Consider the following 24,918-nt stretch of genomic DNA (forward strand, 5'->3'; position numbering starts at 1 on the left):
GATTTCTAGTCAAAAAATCAGTCACAAGAGCGGATCGATGAGATGGTGCGTTATCAGGTAATAAGCGTCCCTTCCTCCTTGGCTCTATTCAGGGCGAATTCGACTAATGCGATCCAACAAAAACGTCAAGATAGAGAATTACATTGACGGTTTGACCCATTGGCTCGAACTCCTTGTGGACAGTTCCTTTAGAATCGTAAAAACAAATGAGCATCGACTTGATTTTTGATTTCCCCAATCGCGATTTTTTGGGTGGTGGCTCGTCTGGGTTCTTCCATTCGGCATTTTGACGCTAAGTTTCAGGTTCATGTTGAAAACACCACGTTTCATCACGAGTTATAATGTTGTAGAGGAGTCTCTCATCTTTTCTCGCCTCTTCAATGAGGTCTTTCGAATGTTGAATTCCGAGCAATTTTTGGTACTCAGTTAACTTGTGCGGAATCTTTCGAAAGCCCAAATGTTCAGTTAAAATGCGATAAATCGATGTTTTGGAGATATTCAACTCCGATTCTATTAATTTCAATAATGATTTCGGTTCATTTTTGATAAATTTACGAACAATTTCGATGGAGTTTTCAGTGATTGCTGATTTTGATGATGTTCTTTGCCATTTATGTCCTCACAACCATCTCCTTCGTATAAACCACTCATGAACTCTGGCACAAACGTCGCCATAAACTTTTTTCATCAATTCAAATATTTCGGTAAACGTTTTACCGATTTTAAAACAAAATTTGATATTAGCTCTTTGTTCGAAACTCAATTTTGTACCGATGACACAAACATACTGACACTTTAGACGCAATAACTTCGCTTCTATTAAACTGAATGTCACTGGTAGTCAACTAGGGATGTAACTTCTAACGCACTAACACGTTAAAAAGATGGTCCCATCAAAAATAGTTTATGACCCCAGCCTTGTTTATTTTGAACTTCACCTTGTATTAGTCTTCATTTCGTTTATAAGTTCAGTATTGAAAATATATAACATTTAATGTATATTTTATTTTTACAATCTTTTATCGCTTTCACCCTGAATTCAGTTATTCTAAAGCAATCTTTATGTATCCTATATGCTTTAGCAGCAGTTATGCGCCTACCATCGCTGGCTTTCGTGGAGGCACTTGTTTTGTTCGTATGTGGTATAGTCGCTAAATAGTTATGTAAATATTCACTTAACTAAATATTGTTTTCTATTATTGCACAACATCTTTGCTTACACACATATATATTTACATTTATATATTAATTTACACATCCTTAGTTGCTTAGTCTTCGTAGTAATTGAATTGCTAGGTTATGAATGATCACAATTTTTGGACTTTTCATACTTGGCGTTTGTAAGAAATTATATTACAAAAAAATATTTTAGTGCTCTTCACTTTAAAAATATACGAGTATAGGCTATTTTTAAGCGCTTTCCTTGAAATGTTATTTTTTTCTTTTTCACTTTTTGAATGTTTATTTGTGCTGCCAAACCGCCTTGGAGAGGAATGTCTTGGCGGCAGGTAGCATAGCAATAGCGCGGCTGCTAAACATCTTTTGCCAGACTAAACGTGCCCGGAAACCAAAAATGCGCAATCGGTGCTGTGATTTATGAAACCGCGAGTTTAAGGGGTTAGAGGTAGTCAGAATTTATTGGATTTTTTTTTGCATTTTACACGCAATGCAGATGTATACATATTTTTAATTTAGTTCAAGTAAAATATCTTAAAAGTATTGTGTGAAAATTATAAGTGAGTCCGACAAATATTTTTCGAGTTATTCAACAATTAACAAAGGGCGCTCGGGTACTCCGGAGCAGATAGCAAAACTTTAAATGCGTTTTTCTCAAAACTATGTTTTTTGAACTGGTGATCACTGTAACTTAAAACCGGTAAAACTTGGTAGATTTCAATAAAATTTATACCGCTTTTGAAAAACTTAAAAAACTCGTGCCTGATCGAAAGATTTTTTATTTAAAAATTTCAATTTTTTTAAACAATTAATTGTTGGTTTTTTTTTCTCAAAAATCTGAAAAATATTTCCTGAGGCCGCCATAATTTTAATTTTGAAAAAAAAAAAAAAAAAAAAAAGAAGCCTCAATCAGGCAGAAGATTATCTATTAATAAAAGGAGTTTCACTTGTCCGATTGATTTTAGATGATTCTCCAAGGACTTGTGAAGAACCGCAAGGGACTTCCGGATTTTAATTTTTACAATTTTTTTTTTTGAAATTTTACTAAAGTCAAGTCGAAACATGATGTCGTAATGCTATGTTTTTTTTTGTAAAATAAAGCAATTGACTAGCAAAAAATCATTATTGAAAATCATCATTTTTTCGGGCCTCTGACTACCCCTAACCCCTTAACGCGTTCAACATGCATGAATTCGACTTATGGGCCAATGCTTTGACTATCCTACCATTTTTTGGAGATAAAATGAATTTATTTAGCTTCTGTTTTTTGAGTAAATTTTAACAAAAATTCAAGTTTGTATTAAAAAACTTTGTTGGTAAGCATTTACAATTTCTATAAATTCAAATTTGCTTCTATAAATTTAAATATTTCAAGTCATGCTACATCTACTTAGTACATATTTACTACCCTAGTAGTTGTATATTATTTACAATTTACATAGGTATACCTCAAATGGTAATGAATTTTCTAAGTAACAACATATTTTTATATTTAATATACATAACTTTTCACTTTGGCTTACGCTACATAATTTTCCTTTCATTTTGTATGCATAAAAATAAATATATTTGTGATTAATTAATGTCGTTGTACATTTTAGGTGGTACCAATTACAGTTAAAGAAAAAAATGTAAGTGTATTCACGGCAAAATATACGCATTAAATTTATACAAGTCTGTATAAAGGGTTCTTCAAAAGATACACCTAGTTCTTGTGTTAAAATAATGCATGTAAAGAAAAAAATTTAGATACTTTCAGGTTTCACTATTTTTATGCGAAATAGGGCATGACATCACTTGAATGCCCACCATTAGCACGTCTACAAGTAAAATGCGCCAAACAGTCGATTCATGAATAATTAATTGTTTGGGAACGTCGGGATATGCATCGGTGTTGAAGGTTACTCAGCCTCTACAACCTCCATAGAATCAGATTCTTGACATTTTTAGAGCAATCTTTGAATTGTCGACTCATTCGGATGATTGTTTCCACTAAATACAGCATTCTCGATCCGAATGTTGGATCGCTGGAATTGTTGTTGGTTTATTTATATAGAATTTGCTTCCCAAAAAACCCCATTTTGGTCTGTCATTTCTTTCTATACTCGACAGAGCCAGTTTCTTGAAATTTTTCCACAAACCAATTGTCGACTCATTCGGATGATTGTTTCCACTAGTTCAGCAATCTCGATCCGAATGTTGGATAGCTGCAATCGTTGTTGAATTATTTACATAGACTTTGCTTAAAAAACCCCCCAGTGTTGTTAGGCAGTCTTTTTCTATCCTCCACAGAATCGATTGCTTGAACTTTTTTCACCAACCTTTAATTTTCGACTTATGCAAACGATTATTTCCATTAAAAAAAACGCAAATTTTGCCATATGTTGTTCTTAACGCTTTTGCATCATTCGATGGAATAAGCCGCGAACAAAAACTCACGAAGAACAGAATAATCCGCAATAAATTACACTATTTTTTTGTTAAAGTTTGAGGAAAATAAATAATTTTGGTATCAAAACGGCGGTTTAGTGCTACTTGAGGAGTGCCAGACTGGCACTTCAACCATTTCACCTACCTACCTAATCCTGTAACATTCTTTTTCATTCGAATAATCAGTAAAAGTCTTGCTGATGCAAGGTATTTTGGAGCGGTGATCCAAAAGGGTGACCATTTTCATCATAAATTTCACTAACTTTAACGCGTTGTTCCATCGTGTAAAATTGTACAAATGTCAAAGATTACATAAAAAAAAGTTACCCCCTATTCAATTATTCTCTACTGGCATCTAAGTGTCACTTTTGAAAGACCCTTTATTAATATTACGCTTTAACTAGTTATTTTTTGTTTGTTTGTCTCAGCACTCACTCATTTTTAAAGCTCGCTAAATTTTGTATGTGTATATATAGTATAAATATCTATGCTGTATACACTGTAAATTTCTTAAAATTTTCTATACAACTCTGCTTAGCTAATAGCGACATAGTTTATCGGAGTTTTTTTCACAGCTACACATTTACAGGGTGCTCACTAAACACCGTAGCTACATGCCACAAACGAAAGGCTTAAATCTCTCTTATCCATTTCCCCACCGTGCCATTCTTCCTCACGCTACCCGACAAGCATTGGCATATTCCACTGCATCATGTAGAGTGGGAAAGATTTCGAATGGCCCCTCACCTAATGCCATGCTGTGCACTAAGGTATCGTAAACGCGATCAGATGGACTGGAAACGAAAATACGCACACCCAACACTTTTAGCTCTTTCATCATATCCGTTATGGCCTTACAACCAGCCACATCAACATGTCCCAGCATGGAGAAATCCAGCACCAAAAATCGAAAATCATTCAGCTGTCCCGCTTGACCATTCTCGGTTGTGGCGCCGTTCGCTTTCACCGCTTTCTTACTACGTTGCAGTTTTTTTGTATCCAAGCCGATGACGTTGTACAGCGAATGCCGGAAATACATATTGCTGGCGAAGTTCAACGATCCAACATAGCGGAAGATTTTCGTTTCAGGCACTTCGACTGCATTGCGATGATGATTGAGATCCACATAGACGGCAGCCGCTTCGGGTATTATGCCCAACAAGCAGCAATAGGGTTTGAGGCCTTTAATATACAGTGCCAGCAGTGATATGAAAATGCCAATAAGGAGACTGTAAGAATATGAATAAAAAAGTTGTTATTTAGAAATGTTTGCAATTGGCTACAATTTTTTATATGAAGAAAATGGGGTCTACAGTACGGGTATGGTTTGCAAAGTTCAAAAATGGCCTGGGAGCTGTACGAGTTCAACGGAAAAACCAACGAAAGTCGACTTCAAATTGTTTTTCACCATCTCGCCCGCCATCGAGCAACCCGCGGTCATAAACAATGCTTTTTCTACCGAATCGTCACAGGAGATGGGAATGGTGCCTATACATTAATATGAAGCTAATAAAGGGCACGCCAAAGCTGAGAGTCAAGCCGGATCTTCATCGAAAAAAGTTCATGATATGTGTTTGGTGGGATTGAGAGGGTATGCTGCACTGGAAAATGTTCGAAAAGAATGCCAACGTCAACAATGAGCTCTACATTGCCCAGCTACAGTGCGTGAATGAGACTATTCAGCAGATAAGACCTGATCGGCATGGTCAAACCATACTTCTTCATGACAAAGCCAGGCCCCATGTTGCACAAGTCGACAAAGCCGCAGCCGAAGAGCTCGATTAGAAGGTCCTTCAGCATCCGCCGTATTCTCCGGACCTTGCACTGACCGACTACCATCTTTTCAGCTCTCTGTTAAACCATATGACAGGCCTAACCTTCGATAACAAAGAGGTCCTTAAAAACTAGCTCAACAACTTCTTTGACACCAGACCAAGCGATTTTCGGCGGTACGGCATCAACAAATTGGTTGAATTAGTCGAGACGTGGGAAGAGGTTGTAAATTGCTGGGGCGAATATTCAGTGCCCGCCATCTATCGTTACGGATTTGAACTAGGTATTATTTGAAGAATGGTAACACTTAGCTGTCGTCTGATTTGACAGAAAATTATTTTTATTCTTCCGGTGAACGAAAATGGTTGTGTATACGGCCAAAGAACGCTGGGAAATATTGCGACATTACTTTGAAAATTATGGTAATGTTGTAGAATGTGTACGAACATTACGTACGGCAATGGGAAGAAGAAAAGCACCGAATGAAGCGTATGTGCGTTACTTTGCGAAAAAAGTAAGAGAAACTGGGTTGCTTATTGACAAACCAACGCGTTACCGACCAAAAACCGTGCTTACACCCGAAAATATTGCTGCTGTGACCGAGAGTGTTCTTGAATCACCAGAACATCACCGTCGTTCTCAACAATTGGACATTTCGGAGCCATCATTGAGACGAATTTTGCGTAAAGACCTTGATATGGTAGCCGAGGCAGCGATATGAATGAAGTTGTGTTCCATCATTACCCGGAAGGATTGTACTTCAAAATAAAAAAAACAGTTTGGAAAAATATTGAGTAGTTTCTTTTTTATAGCATTTTTAATTCTGTAAAGTTATATGGCGGACCCTGTATAATTGATTAACTTATTGATATAATTATTGTTTTTTTGCTTAAATAAAAGTCTTCGGTAAAAACGATACGATTTTATTCCTCAACCTAATATATGTAGTAAAAAATAATCAACTCTTAGTTTTCACTTACCAGTCTTTATGCACAGACTATAAGCGGCTGATGTAATATTGGGAGGTTGAATTAGTTTTAAAGGTTTTTTTCGAAGATTTGGGGCTTTATTGTGAAAAAACGGTACAAAATATTTTATTCGAAGTATTGGTCATCGCTAGCTACAACTTTCGCCCATCTTTCGGGCAATTTCCGGATGCCGTTTCTCCAAAATTCTGGCCGCTGCTTGGCTATCCATGACTCAACCCATATTTTGGTAGCCTCGTACGAGGAGAACCGCTGGTCCGCCAAATCGAGACTCATATGCCGGAACAAATGATAATCGGAGGGAGCTATGTCTGGACTATACGGCGGGTGGGGTAACACTTCCCAGCCAAGCGTTCCAAGGTATTTTTTGACAGGTTGAGCAACATGCGGCCGAGCGTTGTCATGTTGCAAAATAACCTTGTCGTGCCTTTTTACCGTTTCCGGCCGTTTTTCTTTCAATGCCCGGCTTAAACGCATCAATTGCAGTCGGTAACGATCCCCCGTGATTGTTTCGCCCGATTGGAGCAGCTCAAAATATACGACGCAAAATATTCAACCTCCCAATATTAAAATATGTAGTTCCGTCAAAGCTAAATCTAAGCGCAAACGATAGAAGAGAAAAGTCTAAAAAATCCCTAGCGCTGCAAATTTAGAATTTAAAGCGAATGCCTAAGCGAATGAAAATAATACTCCAAATGGTGCTAACGAAAGTAAAAGATTCAGCACTTCCGGCAACCGCTGATATGGCTGAATTAGCAAATGCTTCTGAGCAGCCAACAATTTTTTTAAGCTTGCAGCATTAAGCGGATTTGAGCGAATTCTGAAAAGACCGGCGCTGATGAGGATAAGTGCTTTGTTGTATGAAAATAGAATAATAAGAGTAGACGGCGAAACACAGAAACTAGCAATCCTGTGCAATCCTAAACTAATAGAACTACAGTAGGTTCTGTTTTTATGCGGTAGATACGTTCCGCAAGAAATAGCATAAAAAAAACAGCATAAAAAAAGCTACTAGTTCTATAGTAAAACTATAGATACGTTTCAAATGCTAAAACCGCATAAATCTGAAATAATGTAATAAAATCGCATAAAAAAGGGCACTAGTCCCATATTATAACTATAGATACGTTCCATAGACCGCATGAATCTGTGATGAGTTTTTGCTTAGCTGGTTTAGAATCTTGTTTATATGTACAAATCCCGATAGGTCGACATGCATTTTGTAATTTAAAAAAAAACCGCACTATTTCAAAACCGCATAAAAAAAAGCCGCATAAAAACAGAACCTACTGTATTCGAAAAGATAGAACAAAACTAGGCGGTGAACTAGTCATAAAATTGTGGCCATTTGACTGATAATTTTGATAAGGAGAGAGCAGCTGAAGAAAATCACCCTGGAAGACATGTTTGAGGATTATCTAAACTATTCCAGCCCTTTTGGCCCATAAAAATGGGTCCGCTTACGTTCCCACGGCAGTTATGTCTGCGTTACCGGAATGACACGGGTTACTACCCGGCTAAGAACTGTCGCTTCAGCAGCATTCCTCGTGCATGTATGGAGAATGTTTATTCTGCCGCAGCAACAAAAACGTGGACCTTTTGACTTGCCAGTGTTATTGTTCTAGTCAACACTTATCCGCCAAGCTCGCTGTGAAATCATGATCACTATTTAGCTCTTCCATTCAAGAAAATCGAGCAGACATTCAGAAGATTGATCAGAGGTACACAGTATATTTCCGTATGCTCTTGCAGATGTTGACTAATCTTTGATAAGGCTTGCTTTGGAGACAAACAGTAATATTTCTTTTATTTGAGTGGTTACATTTTATTTCCAAAATGAGAGTTGTTTACATCTGCGGACACCAAAGGAGACTAATGTGAAAACCAAAGTTTCTAATTCGTGCCCAAAGCGTTAGCAAGTCATTTGTCAGTTTCAAATTAGCCAATCCAGATGCTAATTAATCTATTTTACTTAAAGATGTACTTCAGCAGGAATACCTTCAAACTAATTAAAACATTAACCGAAACCAAGGTACTAAACTACATTTATTGTGCCGAATCTCGGCACTCAAAAATATTTTCCCTCATGTAATCCAGCCGACACATGACTTCTGCAGAAGCTGTCACGATGAAGAAGAGGAAGCGATGATCTCGCACCGCTTGTGCCAGCTCCATCCAGACATAGATTTACCATTGCTAGGGAGACAATTTTTTAATGAATGGGAAATCAGGGATCTACTAACATTTTTGAAAAGTATACAGTGGTTTTAGAAGAGAAAAGGGCAAGTTCCCCACGTAGCATCACAATGAAATATGAGTCTGAGTGTGTGTCAGTAGTAGACAACTGCTTCAACCTAGCCTAACCTAATTCAGTCTACCATGCAAAAGTCTACAGCCTGCCCACTCTAAAGCTTCAATCACTCCATCAGCATGACTATGATCCAATTACTCAAACTTCGGTCACGGTGGACAGTGTAGACGACTTACTTAACGAAAACTTCAACTTATCGAGCTCGACAACCGTAGCTTAAAACCGTACTGCAAACCTCTCATACTCACCCATAGTCAATGTCGATCAACACCACAGATAAGAAAGTTGCAATCCATGTGAGAAGTTCCAATTTACCCTGTTTGGAGTATTTCTTCAGCTCTTTCGCCTGCATGAACATCGGCTTCAAGGCAACAATAATCACACCAGCCAGCACGCACTAGAAACATCCATTAAATGAGTTATTAACAGTATTTATACACTACTAATATGACATTACTTACCCTCGGTAGTGTGCTGAAGAACGGACCCAACCATAGTAACGTCATTATGATGAGTATTGCCGATACGAGTGACGCCAGCTGGGTCACACCACCCGTTTGCTCTTGTATCACAGAACGCGAGAGTGAACATGCCAATGGATAACAGGAGAAACAACTGGATATACAATTTGCCATACCCAAAGCGAAAAGCTCTTGATTGGCACGCACCTCATACGAATGTTTCTTAGCGAATGTTATGCCCATAGACATGACCACAGAAAAGCTCACAATTGCAATCGCTATTGAGTCTACCGCCACCATGGGTATTAGATCCATTCGCGGCAGTTCGGGCATTGGTAAGCCCTTTGGAATATCACCGACTAATGTTACATCATAGTTGCCATGCACATCGAGCAGACGTGAGACCAAAGTGCCACCAATGACTGAAATCAACTCGCCCGGAAAGGGTAGACGACAGCGTTTACGTAGACAAGGTTTAAGGAACTCATTACAGATCGTCATAAAGATAATGATACAAAAGCATATGGTCAGTGCTATGATATTTGTTTTTGGTATGGATTTGAAGAGGTCGATGACGGTGTAGATGACCTTAAAGGCACCCTTATAACGTGGTACTTGAACACCGAGTACATCCTTCAGTTGGCTAACGATGACATGTACGGCAGCGCCGGTGGTGAAGCCATTAACCAGAGGGTCGCTAAGGAGAGCTGCTAAAGTGCCCAGGCGGAAGAAACCCATGATAAGCTGTGTGGGAGAAAAAATAAAAATGCATACATTAAGAAGGCGTGGAATTATGTGGAACTTAGAGAAGTTCAAATAAGTAGGAATAAGAATTTTTAGATTAAAGACTTGGTTTTTTTTTTTTAATATTTTACTGTAGATCATAAATTTAGCATTAGCAAATAGTATTTAGCATTTGACTTTTATTCCACAAATGACTTCTGCCAAGTTAGACGTAAGTGATTGAATCTGGTTTATTTATTTCATGCTATTTCACATTTGAGTTTCAAAATAATTCAATTTTAATAATTATTTCATGACTTTCGCAAGCTTTACGAGTTATAAAAGCCATAAGCCATAAAAGCCATACTTTCCTTTCAGAAAGTAAAGGTGCGGTATCGTTGGAAGATCTAACTGGATTCCCCAAAAGGTCGGGAAGGGTAATTACACCTTTTTTTATGTTTGGCCGAGCTCGTCCTCCTTGTGCTGTGAATCTTAATATTATTCCACAAATGGACCTACGATTTTAAGCCGACTCCGAACGGCAAAGGGTTTTTCTTGGTGTTTCCCGCACGGAGATTCGAACCTGCGTAACGCATGGTAGTAACGCACCAACCTATCCGACTACGGCGGCCGCCATTATTAATGCTTAACAAAATTAAAAACGGGCGGCCGCCGTAGCCGAATGGGTTGAGCACGTAGGTTCGAGTCTCGGTGAAACCTCAAAATGAAGGCAATGGCAAGCGTCCGAGTGTATTTCTGCCATGGGAAAAGCTCCTCATAAAACATATCTGCCGTTCGGAGTCGGTTTGAAATTGTAGGTCCCTCCATTTGTGGAGCAACATCAAGACGCATGCCACAAATAGGAGGAGGAGCTCGGCCAAACACCCAAAAAGGGTGTACGCGCCAATTATAGATATATATATACATTAATTACGTTCCACTTACGTTCCACAATTTTTCTTTACTCCCCCAACTTCCTTACGTATTTAGTTACAGCTCATATGCATACACATACGAGAATTTTATGTGGAACGTAAGTTTTTCTCTTGAAAAAACGTCTCATCATGTTTCACACAATTCCTAATTATCTCTATCAGCTTTTTCTACATAAAATTATTATTCTATTTTTCAAAAAAAAAATTTAAATACATAAGCAGCAACAAAAGTTTCACTATTAATTACACTTTACACTTACATGTAAAAGTCCCGTACAAAACGCTAAAGCTGTTGCCACCTCTATCGGCGTTATTATCTCTGCTACCCTCACAGTTTCCGCCAATTCCGCCGCCGTATCGTTTAGGCCCACTATCTGTGGCGCTAATTTTCCATGATCCTCCGTTGCGTATGTTTGCACCACTTTCAAGGTCATCATAGATATCACAGCAAAAGTTCCAATCGATATGTGCCTAGATGTACCCAACACCATATACACTAACACCGGGAATATGGCGAGTGCAAGTCCACAGCCAGGTGTCACACCAGCAAGTATACCATAGGCCATGCCATGTGGTATATTCATAATGGCCACAGTAATGCCTGCTACAATATCACCCATTGTATCACGTCGCAGCGAGTAGCGCGGCAACCATTGCACTATCGGAACAATGCCGGCGAACAGGGAGAGGAAGGACCAATTACTCCATGAGCGACGCATGCCCGATGGGATGCTTTTGTCGCGTGCCCCATAGCCGGTCTGTTTGATGACCAACTCGTGTGATAACACATCGCGATGCACGTCATATTTAGGTTGTATCTTCGGCTTCTCCGTAAGGTATGCTTGTGTGAGAGGTTTAGTTCTGATGAGAGAAAAAAAGAGATAAAGATGATTGCTCGTAAAATAAAAACTCAAATATATATTGTATATTTAGTTTAACTTACTCATTATCAACATTCTGTTGTGCCATTTTTTTCAATTCGCACGCATCCACAACCACATCGGTATACCGATGATATTGCAGCCGTTGTTTATACTGATTGTGACGGAAGCTGGCGCGTGGTGTAATTGATGGTGGTATTGGTCGCAGACGCTTTGATCGTTGTTTCGGCCTAGTACCGGTTGGTTTTGAAGCTTGAATTACAGTTGATAGTTCAAGTGTTTCGCCGAGTGGTGATCGTGTAACGTTGAATCTACCAGAGATCAATGACGTTGCTGCTGACGAAGTACCTGCTCCGCCGCTGAAGCCAGCAAAAACGTTCCGCTCTGCACTGCCTCTATCAACTTTAAGCGCCGATGATCTGGCTGCGTTGCCGTGTGGATCACGTCTGCGTTTGAAGTGCTCGATTGCAAATTTGCGAACGTTTTTTAAATTGATCGGTTTCTAGAGTGGTTGATAAGAAGAAACGTAAATAAAATAAAAGAAGATTAGAATGAAGTTGTGCTTATGTGTTGCTTCTGGCGGAGGAAGATTATTGGCTTTATGTTATGTACGCACATAAAATTTAAAATTTTCGGCAGAGAGCAAATTAATCAGATCGTTGATAACACGAGTATTTATGTGATTACGACTGTATTCAAATATTTTGATTAATTGGCAGGTGAAGAGATTGCAATAAATGACAGCATTTTATCTTTATATTTATGTAGATATGTATATATTGTATACATATATATATATATATATATGTATAGTTCGACATAAGTTCAGTGTGACAGAGGACAGATAACAAATTTATTAGGTAGAATTTATCTCGCTTTAGAAAACAAAAACAAAACTGTATACTTTAGTATTACAAAAACTACGCAATAAAAAGTGTTGAAAATAGGCATTTTGAGTTGTCTTAACTTCACAATCTTCAATTACGATAAATGCGCACAGTGATAAAATATTTTATAAAAAATTCTATAATAATAAATTTTTTTAGATGAGTTGTTTGAGTTGATCGTATAACAGGGAACATATTAAACTACCACATAATACACTCTCGCCGCCGTAGCCTAATGGGTTGGTGCGTGATTACCATTCGGAATTCACAGAGAGGTCGTTGGTTCGAATCTCGGTGAAAGCCAAATTAATAAAAACATTTTTCTAATAGCGGTCGCCCCTCGGCAGGCAATGGCAAACCTCCGAGTGTATTTCTGCCATGAAAAAGCTCCTCATAAAAAATATCTGCCGTTCGGAGTCGCCTTGAAACTGTAGGTCCCTCTATTTGTGGAACAACATCAAGACGCACACCACAAATAGGAGGAGGAGCTCGGCCAAACACCTAACAGAAGTGTACGCGCCAATTATTTATTTATAATACATTCCCCAAAGCACTGAGGCAGTAACTATTTATACTAAGCGGTAGAATTAATTTGTTCCACATCTGTGAACAAATATATTTTTTTACTTGAATATTAATTTTATTATATTCCATTCGATATATCTCATAAGCTTTTAGTTGCGCAAATAAATACGTATATATGTGTATAGGTATTTATAAATAAAAATTTTAGTGAGAAAATCCATTAATACTTTATTATTTTTGAAATACATTGTGTAAAATAAGTACCCGGAATTTAAAAAAAAACACATTTTTTCATATTATTCATCATTATTTGTTGGATCGCCTTCAAAATAGGCTCCTTTTGAGCCGATACAAATATTCCAACGAACAACCCAGTCATCCATGGCCCGCTGGTAGGCCGGCGCCGGGATGGCCTTCAGCTCCTTTAGCGAATTTTTTTTAATGTCTTCAATCGACTCAAAACGCCTTCCCCGAAGTGGCAATTTTAGTTTTGGGAAGAGAAAAAAGTCACAGGATGCGAGATCTGGCGAATACGGTGGCTGTTCGATAGTATTTATTAAGTTTTTGGTCTTGTATTCGAGTACAATCAAGGCTCGGTGCGATGGCGCGTTGCCGTCGTGCAGAATCCACGAATTGTCCTTCCACAATTCGGGCCGTTTACGGCGAATGGCTTCACGTAAACGCCTTAAAACGGATAAATAATATTCCTTATTAACCGTTTGGCCCTCTGGAAGGAACTCAGAGTGCACCACGCCTTGGTAATCAAAGAAAACCGTGAGCATAACCTTCACTTTTGACCGGCTTTGGCGTGGTTTTTTTGGATACGGCTCGTTCTCGAAGCGCCATTCAGACGATTGCTGACTGGTTTGCATATCGTACTCGTAGACCCATGTCTCATCACCAGTTATTATGCGTTTCATGAACGTAGGGTCCGTATTAGCTCGGGAAACCATGTCTTCAGAGACCTCCTTCCGATGCTCTTTTTGCAAAAATCCATAGTAAAATTCGCCAAGTAAACAAAAGATCAACTCACTTTGACTGCAGAATAAAACACACTAAGTAATAGATCCCGTTCTAATAAGGCTTGTGCATTCAAGGACATGTGTACCAACATGAAAAAACCAAATTTGAAGTGTCAGGTATTCCCGGGAGAGTTTAAATTATAAATTCCGGGTACTTATTTTACACAATGTACAATCCACAAGTATTTCACCCTAAATCCAGTCTTAAAGTATCAAGCAAGGTTACTAACACATCTATTACATTAAAATTGTGTTTCAAAAATACGATCCACATGTGATCCACATATTTCACCATAAATCCAGTCTTAAAGTATCGAGCAAGGTTACTAACACATCTATTATATTAAAATAGCGTTTACAAAATACGATCCACATATTTTAATTCAAGGAAAAATGTATGGAATGCAATCTACAGTTTATATTGCACGGAAACCAGGAAGTCATTTATTTTCTACATTATTTTCTGGCTTTGCGGCAAGAAAGATAAATTTTCACATGAAATTAAAAGGTTTTTAAGGAATATATTTATATTCTACATATATAAAAACTAAACGTAATTTTCGACAGTTCTAAGTGTTATTTTGTTTTTAATTTTGGGGAATTTTATTTAAATACGTTTCTATTTTTCAATCGCGCTATGCGTATTAAAAAAAAACAAATCGATTTGAAATGTGGATGATTATTCAGCAAGCTTTTTGTAGGAGAGATACAGTTGTATTCACCTGTCAAACTGCTACAACAGCTCGACTCAGTTCTATTCTAGCGATGATATTACAATTTTGTGATCTGCCATGTGATAATATTTTGTGTTACAGCAAAAAATATGTTATTTTCACCATTGAAAGGCTCTGACCATAAAAAACCTTATAGCGCAGTAAATATTTTTTGTCAATTAAATAATAAAATGGAGCCAAAAAAGATTTTCGTCAGCAAAAACATTTTTGAAAAACAAAGTTTTCTTATTTTTGTCTTTTGTTTTATAAGTAGTAAATACATATATGGAATTTCTATATATGAATCTCTCAATCATCTTTCATGTAATTTATTCCGCATCGATTTCAGCGATTAAATTTGAAAAAAATTTTAACGACATTTCTGTAACCCCCGCCCGATGTTAAAGCTAAAATAAGCTTTTTTTAGTACCGCTTAATTGTCCAATCAAGCTAATTTATGAAATACTATCAGTAACGAACGACGCGGACGCCGTAGACGAGTGAGTTTGTGTGTGACTTACATTCGCTCAGTCCGGGTTCGGGTTTGAAACCCAATGAGGAAATGGAAAAAGAGATTATAGAAACAGTTTTTTCTAATAGCAGTCGTGCTTCGGCGAGCAGTGACAAGCCTCCGACAAGAAAAAGCTTTACTTAAAAACCGTCTTCTGTTTAGTGGCATAAAGCTGTAAACGCCCGTATTTATAGAACAATATGAAGACGACACACAGCACAAATTGGAGGAGAATCTCGGTCAAACACCTAATAAAGGATGTACGCGCCCATTATATATATGAATGTATGTGTATATATAAATAGATCAGTACCCTTAGCCCATTCCGCAAAAAAAAAATCGTACTCACTTCCACAATAAATTGCACAAGCCTGGTAAAAAATTTGCAAACTTTCTAACTATCTCTGTAATATTGCCAAACTTAGAGCCAGATATGTACACACAAGTTTAAGAAATAGTCAACTGCATACTGATGTCACATTAACAAGGCCTTTTAAGGCTGTCCAACAAAGAATATTTCAGCTCCTCCTACTTTCGAAGCATTTTTTACCAATATTTTTGTTAACTTTACTAATCAACTATAATATTTTTTAAGCTTTCATAATAAATGTACAATGTTACTACTTGAGTACAAATGTATGTGTGCGCTCATTTCGTTATCTCTGCTACATCACTGTTATGTAGAAAATATGTATGTATGTATATACCAACGAATATACGTAACGCATACGCCGTGTTGTACTTGACGTACCAGACTCAGCACCAGCAGGGGAGCCAACGACGAATCATAGGTTGGCACCGAAGTAACAGGTGATATTGAATGTGAAATCGGTGAGACAACACCACGGTTTTAAGCAAGAAATTTTCCAAAAATTCAATATTAATTAGCACAATGAGTCAAGTGAGTGTGAAATTAGAGAAACGCAACCAATAGAAATGTGAAAATATGTGAGCGCCGCACAATATTGAGTGAGAACTAAAAAATGTCACTCAACAAATAGGCATATTCACACACTAGTGGTAGCAATGTTTTTGTGCCTCTTTATTTTTGCTTTATGACAGATATGTAAATGTGCGACATATCTAAAGATTAGTGGTTTATGAGGTCTATTTTTGGGTGCTTGCATTTAAGCGACAATACCGTTGATTCGGACCGGTTATGTTAGCTCATTGCGAATGCATTCGATGAAAATAGTTAAACAATTTTATGGAAAATTACTGGAAAAAAATGTTTTGCGCATGTTTGTTATACTTTGGGTATAGAAGTTGGGAAATGTCTAACATATTGCCATATAATATCATACAATAGCAGTAGTAGTAATTCAATTCAAACGGGAATAAGTTTGTCTATTTTTCTATGCGATTTGTGACAAACAATAAAAAGGAAAAGCAATGAAAACACTTTTTTTTTTTCATGCCAATACTGTATTATCCATAGGTTTTTCCATATTTCTAAATAGTTGCTGTAAAACCTAGTAAATGTTTTTTTGTTGCACCTGTTTTTAGTCTAAAGTGCACAACAGCAAGTTTACCAAAATGTTACACAATTTTCCTGTTTTTTCGTCTGCAATTCTCAACCAGCTAAACAAATATTTCTTAGGACATAACATAGCATAGATTAACCCACGCCAAATTGATATCTGAACTGATAACCTATATGCAGTAAGCGCAAGAGCTGATGCTATCTATGGAGCGCTAACACGAATGTTGCCTAATATTGGCGGCCCGCAAGACAGCAAAAGACGTGCCGTTTAAATTATAAGAATTAAGTAAAGTTGTTAATCCGCATTTTTTTTTCCTCAGGTAATTCCGAAACATGTCGTTAATCTCGATTCACGCCATCTTCTGTCTAGACTATTATGTTACACTGTTTCGTATAATCTAAGACTTGCATGGAATATTCTTGCAGTAAGTAAATATTTCCGATTTGTGATTTTTTTTTTATACTAAGCTAATATTTTGAAAACAAAAATAAAACTCAAACTCGCCACTTAATAGTATATATGTAAGTATTTACTTAAAGAATTGAAAATTTACTAAGAAGTAAGACACCTAAATATTTTTTCACTTTCAAATTCAAAAGATTCCAAGAATTTTTAAGGGGAATTTTGTGAATTATGAGCAGCTTTCCCCTAAAAGGTTAGTCACACTCTTTCATTGACATGACTTTGTGAAAAAAGGCCATAAAACCCACAAATCCAAACAAATAAAAAAGTTAAACAAGACAGCCCACTGTCGCCTATTAGCAGCTGAGTAAATGAATGCAATTATTTGTTTGCCATTTTTTAAATGTACCTATACATATACAGGTGTGTATGTGTGTGTAGAAATCACGCTCAAAAAAAGGCGCTAATTAATGCTTTCAGGCATTTAAGACGAGCGACTTAGTAGCCATTACAAAAGAAGTTCAAATAATAACCAACTGTTTATTAGCGAAAAATTTTTATGTGGAATCGAAGTAGACTCAGTTGCTGGCTCAACATAAATTCTGTGGAATAAAGCAAATGATGCCTCGCGATTATAATATATTTAGTTTTAATGATATGCGAGTAAGGTGTATGCAATGGCCAAATATAGGTGTAACATAACAAATGCCAACTATGTTAAATGAGTGTAACAACAACAACACGAGTCATGTGAAGTCTATTTACATACATATCTCAATATTTAAAAACATGCCTACAGCACGCATACGGGCAATCAGTCTCGATTTGTTATATGTAAATGTTAGTAGATCAGGTGTTTACACATTGCCGCATCATTTATCTAGAGAAGTCACGTCATTTGTCAATATATGCCACGCTTATCTGGCGTGGGTCGTAATTCACAATTTGGCATATCATTTTATTATTGTCTGAAAAAGTTGTAGCTTTTTCTTTTCCACTTTTATTCATCACTCGGTTTTTACACACCTTTCCTTACACACTTGCATACATACATACACTCTAAAAATATTTTTTTTTTGCTATTTTTATGTTCATATTTTCTTCGTCGTACAGCCCACCTAGCGAGTGAACATTGCACTTGACATTATGACCTTCATTATGTGGATTTAAGTCAAAGATGAGCAAATAAGGAAAGAAACAAAATTTTGCAAAAACAAGTATGCTTATATGTATAAAAAGTCCACGCTGCTTTTAAATTTCATTTCAAGGTTTAAACTGCAAACGCGACTATGTCACTTGCAAGTTCATAGAAAGCGTTGCATGCACATTTGCTTGCATAGGAAATTTTGCATCGGTTTAAAGCAAAATTAAGTGAGCTTTTAAAAAAATGTTCGTTTTCCTAGTGACTCAAAGTAGCAGGCAACAAAAATAGGGGTCATAGAATATTGTGGGCATCGAAATTAATTCTTATGCAATTGAACAGAGCCCAGTAAAAGAATAATATATTGAACTTGGAAAATAACGGAAATAACAAAAATGTAAATAAAATATTGTAATTTTATTTACTTGTATATTTGTAATTAGTTACAAAAAGTAAGGGCATATGCTAATAAAAAAGTATGAACACATGGAAGTGGAACTTATTGGGTTGTCCGAAAAGTAATTGCCAATTTTTACATATAAACGGCGTTGATAATTGTTTTGAACAGCTTGTGACTATTTATTTAAATTCTTTCTTTTGACAGTTATTAGCTGTCACTGTTTATTTAAATTCTTTCTTTTGACAGTTATTAGCTGTTACTTTTAGCTTGCTTTAGAAAAAAAAGTGTGCGTAAATATGTTTATATTTGTTTGCTGGGCTTCAATTTTAATATGGAGCCCACAAAAGAGCATTTATTTTCGTCATATTTTACTTTATTATTTCCATAAAGGAAAAAGCGCAGTGAAGGTTGCTAAAACGTTGCGTGATTTGTATGGTGATAAAGCCCTAAAAGAAAGATAGTGTCGAAATTGGTTTATCAAATTGCGTTCTGGAGATTTTTCACTTAAAGATGAGATGATTATTCAGGTCGGCCAAGTGATGTCGATGAAGACGTTATGAAGGCTTTAATCGAATTGGGTAATCATGTCACTTTGCGTGAGATTGGAGAGAAGTTAAATATACCAAAATCAACCATTCATGAGCATATAAAGAGTCTTGGACTGGTAAAAAAGCTTCATATTTTGGTACCACATGAATTGAAAGAAATTCATTTAAAAAACCGAATCAACGCTTGTGATATGCATTTTAAACGCAATAAAGTCGATTATTACTGGTGATGAAAAATTGATTGTTTACAATAATATCAATCGAAAACGATCATGGTCCAAGCATGATGAAGCGCCAAGGCACCAAAAGAAGATTATGCTGACAGTTTGGTGGGACTGGAAGGGTGTGTTATATTTTGAGCTCCTTCAGAGGAGCCAAGCGATTAATTCAGATGTCTACTGTCAACAATTGGACAAATTGAATACAGCCAGCAATGAGAAGCGACCAGAATTTATTTTAGTTTAGTTTAAACTAGCCCTCTCTAGTGTACAATATATCACCAGAATCAATCAATCGTAAAGGTGTCATATTTCATCAGCACAACGCATACATCTTTGGTCAGTCGTCAAAATCTGAGAGAGCTGGGCTGGTAACTTCGGATGCATCCACCATATAGCCCTGATCTTGTACCGTCAGATTACTATTTGTTTCGGTTTTTGCAGAATTCCTTAAATGGTAAAACTTTCGGCAATGACGAGGCTATAAAATCGCACTTGGTTCGGTTTTTTGCAAATAAAGGCCAGAAGTTCACGGAATAATCAAATTGCCGGAAGGATGGTAAAAGGTTATCGAACAAAATGGAAAATATATAATTGATTAAAGTTCATTCTAAGTTTTAATAAAAATGTATTTACTTTCTTTTAAAAAATCGGCAATTTATTTCCGGATAACCCAACATGTGAAACATTTTGTATTTTTACTAAACAATCAATTTTTAGTACTAGTATCCCAAACATACTATAAATCTAGCGCACGGAAAAATCTTTGAAGCATTTGTGGAACGTGTTTCGATTTTATTCATTAACAACTGCACATGGAGCAATAGATCCTTCAGTTGAAAGTAGTGAAACACCTCATAACAACTACATATATAGCACATAAAATTCAGCTCACACAAAAAATATTGTAAAGTGTATTGCGAGTGCTTAAGTAATGAAAACCATTGGAGAAATTTCGTTTTTAAAGTAAGACAATAATTGATTTTTAATTAATGGATAACTTAATTAAATATTTAATATTTTACTGATAGTTAAATTGGTAAATTGGTGTATTTAGGGACAATTATACATTTATAATTGATTTGAAAGCTACAAAATATTTACGTAATACGAGTTATATTTTTGCAAAGTAAGTTCCATTAAAACACATTTTTTTATTTGCATTTGACTTGCAAGTACACAATAAAGTGATGAAAAATGAATGTTTAAGATGATTTATTGTAAATTCAGTCATGCAACATATCCGAAAGTATCATAATTTAATGCTACAGCCGCTAACAATACGTTATAATCTCAAACACACTTTTCAAATGCGAAAAATATGTGGCACGTGTGTGGAACGTATGTGAAACGCATGTGGAACATATTCCTAATTGGAGAAAATGTTATTTTCACACGAATTTCTATATTTCAGATATTTAAAGTCCCAGAAACTGATGTGGAACAAACTATTCAACTTCAAAGACAGATCTAAATAAAAACTTGTACATGGTTATCGAGATTATGAAAAATAAAAAAAACTAAATCGAAATAGTAACAATTATACATAAATATTAGCAAATCATGCATACCCAAAGCTTCTTGAAAAAAACTAAACAGAGCTAAACTTTGAGGGCAAAAAGCACATTTTTCAAATCCGAAAAACATGTAGAACATATGTAAAACAAATTCCTAATTGGTGAAAACATGTTACTTTTACATGAATTCCTATATTTCATACATTTTAAATACCAGAACTGATGTGGAACGAATTGTTCAGCTTCAAAGACAGATCCAAATAAAAACTTGTACGTGTTTAACGAGTTTTCCTAAATATAAAAAAACCAAATCGAAATAGTAACAATTATACATAAATATTAGCAAATCATGCATACCCAAAGCTTTTTGGAAAAAAACTAAACAGAGCTAAACTTTAAGGGCAAACAATTGGTTGTTTTTCGCTACGTCCCGATAGAGAGATTTATTTATATTAATTTTTAATTATAATGCACACTTAAGTGAAACGTATATTGGAATGTGTATAGCACTATGTGGTATGTATTGTGAAATAAATTTAAAACAAAAACAAAGCATATATTCTCAAAACTTATTAGATATCATATGGTATTTAATGGAACGTATTCGAAATTTTAATTAAAACAATGCGAAACATTTTTTTTGGAGTAAAATTTTCGCCTGTGAACAACTTTTTGCAGATGAAGCTCAGCTTTGAAATGAAAATTAACACAAACAAACAAACGGAATATTTTTCCTTTCATAAGTTTATACCTGAATTATCAAAAAAGTCATTTGTAGGGTTAAACAGTAGCAAAGAATTCCAGGTTATGAACTTTCTTAACCTTTGTACCCGTACTGACTTCTTTGCTTGAGATTAAGATAATCTACTTCGCTACCTCAGCGTGAAATAATTAAAAATTTGCTAACGTGTAATTTAAAGGAATTTGTTGGGAACTAATAGAGTGAGTGTTAAACACCATCAAAAAAGAAAGAAAAAAAAAAAAAATTAAGTTAGTGTTGTATTGGTAATAGCCTAAGTTTAAACACAATTACTTGTTGATAAATATTAACAATCGTTTTCGCTCAAACCAGCAATCGATTCTGTTTCACTTGAAATGTTGAGCCTAATCAGCTCTAATCATCAATTTTTAACACTTTGTTAAGTATATAATATTGTAGCTTTTATTACTCTATGTAAGAAATGAAATTAAATATAGGCGTATAATAAAACACCTGCTGAATTTCTACATTTTGGCTAAAGATTATATTCTACAATATTCAGACTACAATATACATATTTTCTTCACCTGATGCAAAGCCAATTTATTAGTCAGATTCCTCTTTTGATCATCTAATATAATCATCTTTCTGAAGGGGGCAGCGAGTTTTTCAATCATTTTTTGCGAAAAACTGAGAGTATTTTTTATCTCAAAATAAATTACATATAAATATTCATACTTCGTCATACTACAGACGCGAAACCTATTTCCTTCACACCAATTCGGATTTCGTAGAAAACATTCAACAATAGAACAGGTATATAGAGTAACAAATAAAATATTGTCAGAAATTGATAAAAGAAATACATGCGTTGCTGTGTAACTTGATATAGCGAAAGCTTTCGATAGCGTGTGGCACAAGGGTTTAATATTTAAACTTAAACAGTATCTTCCACACGACTACTATTTGTTAATGAAAAGCTATTTAGCAAACAGAACACATGGAGACAAATACTCTAACATTCAACTGCCTCTGGCCAGTGTACTAGAGTCTGTACTATATGTGATGTACACAGCGGATATTCCCTTGCCTGCAAGTGTCGATATGATAGCAACTTTTGCAGATGACACCGTCTTATTGGCAACTCATAAAACCTTAGAAGCAGCAACAAATTTTGCACAAAATACTAACATGGTTTAATGCTTGGGGTATACAAATCAATAGTGGCAAAACAATTCATGTAGTTTATTCAAACAAGAAAGTAAAACACAAGAATCTGACAATAAACCATTCACAAATCCCGATAGACACCAAAGCAAGATACCTTGGAATGACTATTGACTCCAAACTTTATTACGATGAAAAGAAATGAGGAAAAAAACAGATTCCGACAACTATATTGGCTACTTGGCTGGCGCTCGAAACTGTCATTGCTGAATAAAATACTTATATATATTACTAAACTGTGATTGTGTCAATCAAGTAAAAGTAACATTGACATTATTCAACGACTACAATCAAAAATACTCAGAACTATAACCAATGCACCTTGGCACGTCCCAAACGAATATATTCATCGCGACCTCAACATCGATACAGGAACAGAAATCATCCGCAAACGCAGCACAAATCATATTGCCCGTTTAATGAACCATACAAATACTGACATGCGACAACTCCCATCAGCAGAAAGGGCAAACGCCAGGCGGTTCAAACGACCAGCCCCAACTCAGCTGATAACTAGAATAATTTAAAGCTATGTATGTACATACACTTGTAAACTCACACAAAAACTTAAGGGGTTATATACCTTGTGGTCCGGTGAAATTAGCGAAAGTTGGGTTTTTTTTAAAGATATGTAGCAATAATTTTATTGTATAAAAGTTTTTATTATTGGATATTACAATGTTTAAAGAAAAAAAAAGGCTTTGTTTGTGTAAAAATATTTAAAAATGGCGGAGTTATGGCGTTTTCCCCCAAGACCCTTTTTTGGAAGAGGCTTGCGGTGGACGCGATTCAAGTCCACCAAGTCAACTGAAATCAAAAAATCGAAAAGATTTCATTAGTATAGGGTTATATCTTCTTAGTGAACGATCAATATATTAAATATTTTGATTTTTGTGAAAATAGGAACATGTTTTTAAAAAACTCCACTTCTACAGTCCTAAAATTGGCATTAAAAAATTCATATCTGCAAAATAAAAATGTATACATAAAAAGTTGATCGTTCACTAAGAGGCGACATCAATTACGAACAATTTAAAAAAAAAATTATAAAAATCGGTTGAATACTTTTTTTGCAATCGCGTCCACCGCAAAAGCATTTTTGGAAAAACACGTTTTTGAGATAATCGCGTTTAAAGTTTCAAGCGCCGCATGAGGCCGTACGCTCAGGACGTGACGACGCACAATTTAAAACGCTGTAACTTTCGATCTATTGCTCAGATCTCTATGAAATTTTTGGAAAATGTTCTCAAGGGATTGTACTTTACGATAAAGAAATAAAATTTATTTTGATTTTTTTGAAAAACACAAGGTATATAACCCCTTAACCAAAATGTAATATTGATAATGATTAATGTTATGAGATCCAAGCTGTGGAAAGAATTACTTAGTGTCATACGACAGGTGTAATTAAAAAGGCGGCAAAAAAAAAAAAACAAAAAATTAATATACAAAAATGTTTTTGAAATGAAAAAGAAACAAAATGGCGGCACTACTGCTGCTCAAACATGGCTTCTTTAATTTGAGATGTGGAACGTGCAGCCTCTTGTAAACAACTGAAACCAACCAGACAAAAATTGTTTACTAAAATAAGTTATTCCGCTTTGCACTTACCTATTTTTAACAAAAAAAAAAAAAAAATTAAAATTTTAGTCAAAAAGAAAAAAATTACCCTTTTTTTATAAACAAATAGATCAGAACAGCGCGGAAAAAAACGTATTCGAGAAAACGCGATTAAAGCTTTCGTTTTCTTACTCATCTTTCGTTCGACGCTCATCATTTCACTAATTTTATAGGGACTTTTTAGACTTTCTAATATATTATGTTTAAAACATTGAAAGGATATTCTTTCGATTGTAAATGAATCTTGAAAGCAAAAAAAGAGGAAAATTTTAAAGTGCTGGAGGAGCTGCATCCTTAATATTCTCTTTGAGCAAAGAAAAAAGGAAA

General features: G+C 35.7%; 1 protein-coding gene and 1 long non-coding RNA gene across 4 annotated transcripts in view; both read right to left on the minus strand.

Moving 5' to 3' along the window:
• Nucleotides 1-582: 582 nt before the first annotated feature.
• On the minus strand, nt 583-11,865 carry LOC128860203 (solute carrier family 26 member 6). Its single transcript, XM_054097521.1, has 6 exons — nt 11,739-11,865; nt 11,056-11,656; nt 9,138-9,881; nt 8,925-9,073; nt 2,943-4,835; nt 583-2,881 (listed from the first exon to the last, which is right to left on the minus strand). Exons 1-5 carry the CDS (start codon nt 11,762-11,764, stop codon nt 4,280-4,282), a joined length of 2,076 nt encoding a protein of 691 aa, XP_053953496.1. The 5' UTR covers nt 11,765-11,865; the 3' UTR covers nt 583-2,881; nt 2,943-4,279.
• A 224-nt stretch (nt 11,866-12,089) lies between these two features.
• LOC128860206 (uncharacterized) overlaps nt 12,090-24,918 on the minus strand; it is a 45,219-nt gene continuing 32,390 nt past the window's right edge. For all 3 annotated transcript variants that reach the window (XR_008454227.1, XR_008454225.1, XR_008454226.1), the window contains one exon: nt 12,090-12,178. This is a non-coding gene — a long non-coding RNA (uncharacterized LOC128860206). The remainder of the gene's footprint in view (nt 12,179-24,918) is intronic.

The sequence above is a fragment of the Anastrepha ludens genome, chromosome 4 (genome assembly GCF_028408465.1).
Source record: "Anastrepha ludens isolate Willacy chromosome 4, idAnaLude1.1, whole genome shotgun sequence".
NCBI lineage: Eukaryota > Metazoa > Arthropoda > Insecta > Diptera > Tephritidae > Anastrepha > Anastrepha ludens.

Bases quoted from the DNA above. Each gene is read 5' to 3' on its own strand.
- LOC128860203 (XM_054097521.1), bottom strand. From the start codon at position 11,764: ATGGCACAACAGAATGTTGATAATGA. The intron at 9,882-11,055 runs GTAAGTGTAAAG...TCTCCCACACAG, and splicing joins TTTGTACGGGACTTTTACAT to CTTATCATGGGTTTCTTCCG. The intron at 4,836-8,924 runs GTGAGTATGAGA...ATATTCTTACAG, and splicing joins TTGATCGACATTGACTATGG to TCTCCTTATTGGCATTTTCA.